The 11,301-nt window shown below is 35.3% G+C and overlaps 1 protein-coding gene across 1 annotated transcript; it reads left to right on the top strand.

The window, feature by feature from the left end:
* The first annotated feature begins 772 nt into the window (after window positions 1-772).
* On the top strand, window positions 773-8,192 carry LOC106470655. Its single transcript, XM_013931220.2, has 3 exons — window positions 773-791; window positions 2,253-2,413; window positions 6,796-8,192. The coding sequence occupies exon 3, from the start codon at window positions 6,835-6,837 to the stop codon at window positions 7,603-7,605; it is 771 nt and encodes a 256-aa protein (XP_013786674.1). The 5' UTR covers window positions 773-791; window positions 2,253-2,413; window positions 6,796-6,834; the 3' UTR covers window positions 7,606-8,192.
* The last annotated feature ends 3,109 nt before the right edge of the window (window positions 8,193-11,301 follow it).

Raw genomic sequence — 11,301 nt, 5'->3', positions numbered from 1 at the left:
ACTAAACATTATTGCTTGGTGTATCTGAATACCACTTGGGCTACACGTTATTGCTTGGTGTATCTGAATACCACACGGACTAAACATTATTGCTTGGTGTATCTGAATACCAGATAGACTACACATTACTGCTTGTTGCATCTGAATACCACATGGACTACACATTATAGGGGTAAATACGAGACGTCTGAATAATAATACCTAAGTAACATGTTATGACTACTGAGGAAATTACAGCAGAAATGACGTCAACATCTGCTAGGAAATTCTGTTCATGAATATCTGAAGGTGTGGTTAGTTTGCTTGAAACAGGGGCAGTTCTTCATGAACGGGAAAAGGAAAAATTTTATTCCGGCAGCAAAGTTCTAACATTTACATTATATGTACTAGAAATTCAGTAATACGGAAAAAAAAATAAAGATGTTATTCCAAACGTGTTTATGTACGTATTCCAATTGTGAGCCGATTACAATGTTTGTAATGCTAGAATTTTTCCTGGTTTCACCGAAAGGGAGCCGAAGGCCACCTGAAGGGGGTCACGTGTTTTAACAACTCGCACCCCTATATTTTATTCCGGCAGCAAAGTTCTAATTAATTTCTAAGACTTACATTATAAGTTGTTGCCAATAGTAAGTCAACTATTCTCCGCAGAAATATAATGTTAAAATAGAGTAACGTATTGCTCGTATACATTAATAATGGATATAAAAATATTACTTTCTGAGTGTCAGCCATCAATAAGTGAACGAAAGTCTACATTATCTCAGAGTGTACAGACTCTGAAGAGGAATGTATCTTTTGATAGCTACAGATGATGATCAAATGCCAGCTGGCGAGACAGATCTAATTATAATTAAACAAGACAAATTTGTGTATTTTGCAATGTCTATATGTATATACCAATGTTTAGGTGAAGATGATAAACAAAATGTCTCCTGGCGGATAGGTTTCATCATAATTAAAGAAGATAATATGTGAATAGGAAGATGACATAGAGTATGGTGGTGATTTAGAATGTGTCTTATGTTTGTTTGTTTTGAATTTCGCGCAAAGCTACACGAGGGCTATCTGCGCTAGCCGTCCCTAATTTAACAGTGATAGACCAGAGGGAAAGCAGCTAGTCATTACCACCCACCGCCAACTCTTGGGCTGCTCTTTTACCAACGAATAGTGGGATTGACCGTCACATTTTAACGCCCCCGCGGCTGAAAGGACGAGCATGTTTGGTGGGACGGGGAATTCGAACCCGCGACCCGCAGATTGCGAGATAATCGCCCTAACCACCTGGCCATGTCAGGAAACGTCCTGTGTCAGTAATTTGGAGAGTGTCTTACGACCAGTATAAGTCAGAAAATATCAGTCTTCACTTCAAGCGTTGCTAACCTAGAGGCATTATTTTCACTCCACGCTGCCTCAAGAAGAGGAATAGATAATATTGAACTTATCGCATTAATCATCAATATTTCCGAGGACGGGCGGGGGGGGGGGGGTGAAGAAATTGCATTGTTCGTTCCGTGTACGGTAGAGCTAGATAGGAATACCTTATGACGGTTTAAAGATGATACTGTATCCGAATAGAACAACCTCTCTTGAACTTTGACTTTTAATGTTGACTGTAGGAAAATTATATTTCTAGAGAGACTTTATTTAATGATTACTCTTTTTTCTTTTCTTTTTTTTTTCCTATCAGTCCTTTAAGCAAAGTGTCTTACAGCACTCCAACTCGTCTCGGGCTCTCGTGTAATTCGCAAAATTGACACCAGGTCTTGTATGACTTTAATAAACGAAAAAAAACAAAAAACTGTGGCGTTTGATATACGTGAGGTTATGATATCAGGGTTAACGATAATTATGAATTATCGACTCATAATAGTATTAAGTATTAGCTTTAAAAAGTGCGCGAAAATAGCACTTTTTGTGTATGATTGATTGCATGTTATATATGTGATATAGTATTATTTATAATTGTATGTGATACGATTGAGGTATACTTTCCCGCAGTGTATGTATTATAACTAGAATTTACGTTATTCTTGTAACAAAATGTGTCTGAAATTCTCATGTCTTGTATGAGAAACTATGTTGTAAATCTCTGCAATTAACAGGGGAAAAAGCGTCACTTCCGGTTGCAAAAACCCATCCCTCGTGTTTGCTGATTAACCACAATGTTTCGTGGAATAAATTGGGTAGTTCCAATATTATTTGTATAGCTTTATTCTGTATACTACTTACTGCATTTCCGATGTTTTCAGCTAGACATAATATCTCCTTTAGAAGGAAGCAGTTTGTGTTCTACAGACAAATTTTCGGAGCTTTTCTATAACAGAATCGACATTTGTAAACCTAGGAATCTAGCGTTGTTACCCAGCATGGAGTAGAGCTGCAATAATGTTTTATACAAGTATATGAAAAGGTAAGAGAAAGGAACTTTGAAGGTTATATCATCTATAATGAGGGTTAATCGTGATTTGTAAGAAAGGTGTTTGAACTTTTACGTCCCATCTTCTTACGTTTATACTTATCAAGACGATAATCTATTGTTTCATTAGTTGGATACGCTCGTTGTTGACGACGTTTTCGGCCGTAAACCCAATAATATCTCACGAGGTTTGATCAGCTTAGAGATTTAGGCTATATACTAAGCCTACAGTCCAAAATAATCTTTATAATACATGTAAAATAATAAATACAAATATTAGATATTCCAGTCGATACGGCTAACGTAAACTTTGGACTTTGCCACACCCTCAGTTACATTCTGCCAAATCCAATATTATGATTGTAACAAAAAGTAAAGTAAACTTTTAGTTATTAAAAAAACATTCGCCAAATGTTATAAGGGAATAATACAAATATATTTTGAAAACGATGTTGTTCTTTGTTATTAACCCTTTCAACACGGGATCGACCTTGTAACCGTTGTGTTCTTGTTATAGTTTTCATGCTATGTATCTTTTAAATTAGTTTGTTTATTTGTTTTGAATTTCGCGCAAAGCTACACGAGGGCTATCTGCGCTAGCCGTCCCTAATTTAGCAGTGTAAGACTAGAGGGAAGGCAGCTAGTCACCACCACCCACCGTCAACTCTTGGGCTACTCTTTTACCAACGAATAGTGGGATTGACCGTCACATTATAACGCCCCCACGGCTGAAAGGGCGAGCATGTTTGGTGGGATGGGGATGCGAACCGCGACCAGCAGATTGCGAGTCGAGCGTCCTAACCACCTGGCCATGCCGGGCCTTTAAATTAGTAAGCGTATGTTAACGAAATTTGGCAGATTATCAATAAACATTACAATGCTTTCATATGCCAAATATTAATTCTCAAGGTTTGTTAAGCAATCTTTCTTATACATTGTTTTTTCTTTTCACTTGTTACCTATCCAACATGCAAAGTAAGTTTATTTTAAGATTATTCTTTGTAAGTAAGCACAAAGCTACACAATGGGCTATCTGTGCTCTGCCCACCACGGGTATACTAGCGTTGTAAGTCCGCAGACATACCGCTGTGCCACTGAGGGGGGGGGGGCATTTTAAGATTAAAAATATTTTTATGCATCAGAAAATTTTTAAATTTTATATGTGAAATCTTTATAATGTCGAGATAATTATCAAACGTTTCTTAAGGAAAAACTTTATATTTTATCTGTTATTTTCACTAATCAATCTCTACGGGTTCGATAGATTTGACCGATCTCGTAACCAACATAAAAAAAATAGGAAATAAATATAAATTATGCTTCTTTCATTCTAGAACGACGACAAATTATAACACAAAAACATAAATGTTGAGACTAAATAGCTTTAATCTCAGAACATTATACGGTTATCTACATATTTATTATGCTTATTGTATTGACCTTTCAGCCGTGCCTGGCTAATATTACAGACATTGTAATGACGCGGCGCACATACACACATGTTACCGAATCCAATAATATAAAATTGACCTTTAATCTTTACAAAGTGGATGTGCTTTAGTAGACAAGTAGTCAGTAAAATACAGTAACATTTCAACTCTTATATATTATATATGAATATAAATTATTATTATTTAGAAATAAGTTATTAAACATATTTTTCTTAAAACATAGAAGCAAACAATTATCTCTTCTAGTTACGACCTTTGTACTCAGTTGATGTTTGACATAGGTTGCTAAGCCTTTTAAAATTTCGCACGTGGAGGATATGAAACGAAATACTTTTTTTAGGTTTTATGTATACAGTTGAATAACCAAAAAAATCATAAATTACTATATTGGTATCATAGAATTCCACTAAAATTTTTCAAGCCAAGTTTTTCGGCCAAGTGGTTAGGATGCTCGACTCCCAATCTAAGGATCGCGGGTTCGAATCCAGTTCCACCAAACATGCTCGCTCTGTCAGTCATGGGGCGTTATAAAAGAGTATTCCAAGAGTGGGCAGTGGGTGGTGATGACAAGCTTCCTTATCTCTAGTATTACAATGTTAAATTAGGAACAGCTAGAGAAAAAGCACTCGTGTAGCTTTGCACGAAATTCTAAAAAAGCTGTATTTCTGTCTAAAAAAATATGAAGTTTGGAGCAGACTAAATACACAACCTACATGCCTGAAATTCTGGTTCAAAATTTTTTAAGTAGCTGAGAAAACCACTAGAGGGACGTTCTGAGCTGTCAATTGGTTATTCACATGTCATATATTGAAGAAAGTGCATATAAAAGACCATTTCCAAAAATCACAAACATCTAATTTGAAGCAGTGCTGTGTCGATGTTTAGCTGTGTTTTTTATATTTACTTTTAAATCAAGAAATTGAATAATGTATAATACTAAAATCTGAATAATAATCTAATGTTTTTTTTAGGTTTAATGTATACAGTTGAATAACAAAAAAAAATCATAAATTACTATATTGATATCATACAATACCACTTTTATCAAAATAGGCACCTGCGAGCGCATATACGAAAATAGGCCCCCGCGTGCGCATGAACGAAATAGGCACCTGCGCGCGCATGTACGAAAATAAGTACCTGCGCGCGCATGTACGAAAATAAGCACCTGCACGAGTATGTACCAAATTACGCACCTTGGCGCACCTGTACGAAAATAGGCACCTGCGCGCGCATATATGAAAAGAGGCACATGTGCGCGCATATACCAAAATAAACACCTGCGTACACATGTACGAAAATAGGCACCTCCGCGCGCATGTACCAAATTACGCAACTGCGTGCGCACGTACGAAAACAGGCACCTGCATGCGCATGTACGAGAATAGGCACCGGCGCGCGCATGTCCCAAATTACGCACCTGTTCAGATAAGATGGGAAATATTTCCCAATCTTAAGTTCCATCAGTTCAAATCTGTGCCCTGCCAGACTAATGTAACTATACAAGCGTAATTTCACTTTTCTTGTAGATTAAGAATGATCTGAAAAGGTAGCGATAACTGACGTTATTCTAGACTAGATCCAGAAACCTGTTGTTTGATTCTTTACACAGTTGTTCCGTGGTTGAGTTTTCTCAATATTACATAGAGATATATTATTAAGGAAACTAATACAATTTTAAAATAAATTAGTTTCAGCTATAAGTTTTTGCAACCGTCAGTTCCACTGTGTTGTATACTAAATCTCCTAAAAGGTAGTAGACAGTTTGAAAGAAATGTAGCATGTTACTTTTAACAAATTCTTTAACCTATGGGAGAAGGGTTGAAGTAGACAAGCCCACTGCAAAAACAAGCGAAAAAATGATCCCGTAAATAAAAAACAATAGAAAATCCCACCTTTATGAATTAAGCATAATATTTTAAGTTATCATTGTTAACTACACGTTAATCTGTTAAACTGGTAGTTTTTAATCAGTAGTCTGAGCTGACTCCTTCAAGATGTAGTGGAAAGGTTGCATAGTTATGGAGAAAAAAAAAGAGGCAGCAAAGTGTATAGATCCAATTGTGGACTGCTGAAATAAATATAAAATAATGACCAGGTGGTCCGCGAACAAAAAGGTTGGAAAACCAGACATGTTATATAGGTTTCATGAAATACAGGATCTGTTAGACATTCATCAGGTTCTAGTCTAGCATAGAAACCGTGATGTTAAGACATATATAAATATATATATTACCTCTGTAATTATAGGTATAATATCCGATATAAATAATATCCTTTATGAGTTTTTATCATTTTATTGCCCCCCCCCCCCCAGCGGCACAGTGGTATGTCTGCGGGCTTACGATACCCGTGATGGGCAGAGCACAGATAGCCCATTGTGTAGCTTTGTGCTTAACTACAAACAATAATCATTTTTATTTTTATTACATTAACAAATGTGTTTGAAAAATTGCTTACTAATTGAAAATAAAAGATGCGTGTGTGTGGAAATTATTTTTGTTTTATTTTATTTCACGGTTGGTGGGTTTTTTTCTACTTTGTCATATTTTTCAGCACACTTGAGAGAAAAAGCCAACATAACTGTTCTTGCGAATTATGTATATATTTAATATTTCTTTTCAACTGCCTTCTTTTGATCCTAAACAGAAACATTTTAGCACCGTATTTCTTCTTGTTATTCTTGTTTTTGTTTGTTTATAGAAGAAGGAAAATGATTTACATTTTTGGTACAAGTAGCAAGTTTTCAGTCTCTAGATGTTGTCTGTTATATTTCTTCATAGTTTTGTCTAGGTTTATTGAAATGTGATTATTCCTGTCAGGTGAACTTAACGACATCGCAGTACATGTTTATCTACCAAATAATACATGTTTATCAATACATGTTTATCTTTAATTACAACAAAACCTCTCTTCTTCCTTCAGACTAACCAAGTTACAATACTGAAACGGAAACCTATTGTGATGGAGAAAGCTTTGAAAGACTCAAGAACTAGATCGCTAAACGACAACCACTTAGTTATTACCTTAAGAACGCAGTTGGAGAAACAAAATATACTTATTTTCAATCTTCGCTGTGAGCGAGACCATATGATTAAAGAAATACTTGCTAATTTGTTCTTTATAGAAGATGAACTTAAAAAAGAACAGAGAGACATTCTTTTCCAGCTGCATCAAAGAGATTATGTAATTCAGGAAACTCGGCGGGAGCTAGATTACTGGAAGAATCTATGCTACGAGGTATGCCAGGATAAATCTTCTAAACAATTACCTGCACATGAAATGGTTCAGCAGATACAAGAAAATCTGAGTACACTTGAAAAGGATTGTGTTAATACGTGTGACAAAGTCTGTGCTAGTCAATCTTGTAAAAGTAAGAAACAGCCACTTAATATTCTACTGTATAGTAGTTTTAAACCAAATAAAGTAACCCTAACTAAACCTCAACTTAACAAAAATGCCATAACTTCAGAAGATTGTTCATCCGGTACAGACTCAACCCCAGGTAAACACCAGACTGCCAAACTGGACGTTTCTGGATATGAAAAAAACAAACGGAAATACGTGGTAGTCACGGATATAGGGCGGGAAAAAGAAAACATTTGGAATAAGCAGCGTAAGAAAATTCTGAGCAACTATCGTTCTGCAGTACGAATGAGAGACATTAGATATAAACAAAACTTTAGTCCTTTTGAAACTGAGACGACTAATCTCCCAAGGACCTTACCTATATAATTTTCCATGTTTAATAATTTGTTCAGGAATACATTACGAAACATCCTTGCCATGTTGTGCTCATGTCAAGTTTAATTTTTCCACTATATGTTCTCTCATAAAATAATCAAGTTATATAATATATATATATAGAGAGAGAAACATAACATGGATGTTGATATAGGCAAAAGTTGTGACAAAAGCAGCAAAATAAATGAAAAATGGAGAATTTTTGGTCAACTTGACATTGTTTTAATTCAATATTTTATGTAGTATTTGTATTCAGAGAGAATTACCTTATTATGTATTTGCTATAGTTAACAAATGTGTGCATATAGTTAGATGTGCAAGAAACGTGAATAAACCGTATTGTATTCGGAAACTCAAAGTGCCAGAAACTTTCAACACCTAAATTTGGTCACTGACCCTGAATCTTGTCTAGTGTCCTTCATGACATGAGAAGAAGTACAGCAATGTTCAAAGTATAAGGTGGTCACATATTGAAATTCAAACAGCACTTTCATAATAAGCAAGTCCTATACCATTATATTTAACAGTACCATTAGGAGAAAATCAAACAGCGACATCTATTGAAAAAAATGTAGATTAATAATAATTCTCTTGATATTAATATTCATATATTCAGACTTATTGATTAACATGCAGAATAATCTCGACCAAGTTATTTAAGATGGACAGTTGCAATATTCCAGTAAGACTCTTTACTACATAAAGAACCGTAGTTTTTTATTTTGTTTTTTAGCTTGGATGTCTAAGTATTATAAATTATTGTACAGTCTCAATTAGAAAGAACTGCTAATATTATTCCTACACTTATAATTTTGAGATGGTTTTATATTTAGCTGTTTACGTAATTTACTTCATAAAAATTCCAAATGTGTATATTGTTCAAACTGAATTACGTTTATTGATGTTATCGAATGAAGTCTTATTTCATATACTTCACATTACATATTCAGAGCCTACATTTAGAACTTCAACGCTGGAACTTCATATGAAATACATTTCGTTGTACACTTTAAGAATCGTATTGTGACAGACTTTGGTGTGTGTGTGCAACTCGAAGCTATCGTATTTATCATATTTCCTTGACAGCACTCTGTTGTCAGTACTTTCTTTATTTAAACCACCAGGTCTGACTGTGCGATGGGCTGCCATCACTCTAACACTTTAGTTACAATAACTAATGTCTTCTAAATCGCAGCATGCAATCATTAAATAACCTAACAATTGTTTCGGATATTCATGAAAAGCCACTCAAGGGCTATCTGCGGGTTGTCCCTGATTTTAAACTTAAAGACTAAAAGAAAGGCGGGTAACCAGCAGCACATCACTGACTCTTTGAAAAGTTTCTTACCTCACAAAGCAGTAATTTGTCAGGTAATTTCTACACATTGCTGGCATGAAAATATCTGCTTATGATAATATTGATGCCCAGCAGTTTTGTAGATGGATAACCGTGTTTCACGATTATATTAAATCAGACTAAAACTGGCATTCTATTTTACCCAGAAGGTGCTCATCAACAATATATCGATTTGTCGTAAAGGGTAAAAATGATTGAAACCAGCAGATGACAACAAACACAAACATTCCCATCATGAGACTTAACGTTTCATTAGTGTGTTATTTATTACATAGAGTAGTATAAGCAACAAATGTGTTTTGTATTTTAAGCAAAAGAAAAGATATAAACTTCATCTCGCCCACAAATATCAACATGTATGCACGAAACAGAACAGCAATGACGTCGACTCAGCTAAGAAAGTAACGATATTTGTTTAATTTGTATTTATTTATGTGAATTCTAAACAGTTAACGTTTCCATGTATTTTTACCATGAGACCTAGCTTCTTTCTCGGTTTTAAGATGCTCAGTTTTTTAAACATTGGATCAAACAGAGCTTCCTACTTTATTTCACCGAAAGGGGGCCGCCTGGAAGGGTCACGTGTTTTAATCACTCACACCACTATATAGTAGTGTGTTATCTGTCAGTCAGTCAGTAGACACTACAATGATATCGCATAAGGAACGCTTAACGTTGCAATTTGTGCTGTCGTTACGTCAGTAAAACGTGCGCATGCCATGAATCACGAGAAGAATTATACCCTCTGTAGGCTACAACGCAGTATGACGTATGAACTTGAAAAGCAAGAAATAAATACATTTCTTGCTCTTAATTTTGGTTTTATTTACTCTAGTTAGGCTTCTTTCGTCTTCTACTAATAGCGGCTGTTGGACTATTTAATACAAATTTTGCCAGTGACCTAGCTGTAAGTACAGGTGTGAATGCTATCTCCAAAACAGTAAGAAGAACATTTACATGAAGTGACTTTGCTGGATGCGTAGCTGTTAAAGACACTGCTTAGGAAAGCTAACTAAATTAAAAGGCCAAAGTGAGTGTCATACTTCAAACAATAGGATGAGCAAAGCTGAAGGAAGATGCTTTTCATATATGAATCCAAACCAAAAACATTGTTTGGAAACAATCAACAATAGTTTGTTTGATGCCAAAGAGTAGAGTGATATCTAGGAGATCAGGGTACAACATCTAAAGTAAAACGTCCTCAACCAGTTGTTTTGGAAGACTACATAGAATTGATGACACTCTGACTTGTCAGACTTGTTATCCTGCATGGAAAATCCAAAGCGCCGGTAGCTGATTTATTTCTCAGGAGCGTCAGATTGACAAAGTATGGAATAAAGTTAACTTTAGAAACATAGGTTGAAATTCTTACTAATCATCACAAGTAAAACGAAATTTCCAAAATAATACCAAAGAACAGACTTTGTTTTTACAATAAGGCCGTCTAGTGGACGTCATGAGCATTAAAAACATTCGCGATTTAAAACAGTAAGGCCCTCTATGGACAATAGTGAACAATATAGCGCTACCTATGTAAAACAATAAGGCCCTCTAATGGGCATAACGAACAATAAAAGCAGTCTCTATGTAAAACAGTGAGACACTGCAACGGACACAGTGAACAATAAAAGCGTTCACTACATAAAACAGTAAGGCACTATAGTGGACACAGTGAACAATAAAAGCATTTGCTACATATAAAACAATAAGGCCCTCTATTGGATATAGTGAACAATAAAAACATTTGATGAAATTTAGTTGAATTGGCAGCAACTAAACTTAAACTATTATAAAAATACCTCAAAGCCAGTCATTATCGTTCATATAGTTATCAAGCTTTTTCTTAAACTCATTTAAATTTACTGCCTACGCAACATCCAAAGACAACCAGTTCTAAAGGCCAACCACCCTGTTAGAAAAATAAAGCTGTCGTAGCTGAAGATGACTCCTACCCTGCCAAAATTTATATTTGTGTACCCTAGTCCTACCATTTTCACCATTAAGTATGAAAAAAAAAGATGATGCATCAACACTATCAATTCCCTTTACAATCTTAAACACCTCAATCAGATCCCCTCTAACTCTTCTTTTTCAAGAGAAAACAATTTCGGAGATTTCAACCTCTCCTCGTATGATAAACCCTCCATCCCAGGCACCATTCTAGTAATTCTCCTCTGAACCCTTTCCAACAATTCAATATCCTTCCTAAGGTAAGGAGACCAAGACTGAACACAATACTCCAAATGTGACCTAACCAGTGACCTATAAAATGAAATTATAACCTGTTTAGACTTGTTCACATACTGTGTTTAATATTTCAGTGGATACAA

Source organism: Limulus polyphemus, unplaced genomic scaffold, assembly GCF_000517525.1.
Source record: "Limulus polyphemus unplaced genomic scaffold, Limulus_polyphemus-2.1.2 Scaffold4144, whole genome shotgun sequence".
NCBI classification, from domain to species: Eukaryota; Metazoa; Arthropoda; class Merostomata; order Xiphosura; family Limulidae; genus Limulus; species Limulus polyphemus.
Note: the sequence above shows the minus strand (reverse complement) of the source record. Positions and strands in the feature narration are given on the sequence as shown.

Bases quoted from the DNA above. Each gene is read 5' to 3' on its own strand.
- LOC106470655 (XM_013931220.2), top strand. From the start codon at position 6,835: ATGGAGAAAGCTTTGAAAGACTCAAGAACTAGATCGCTAAACGACAAC.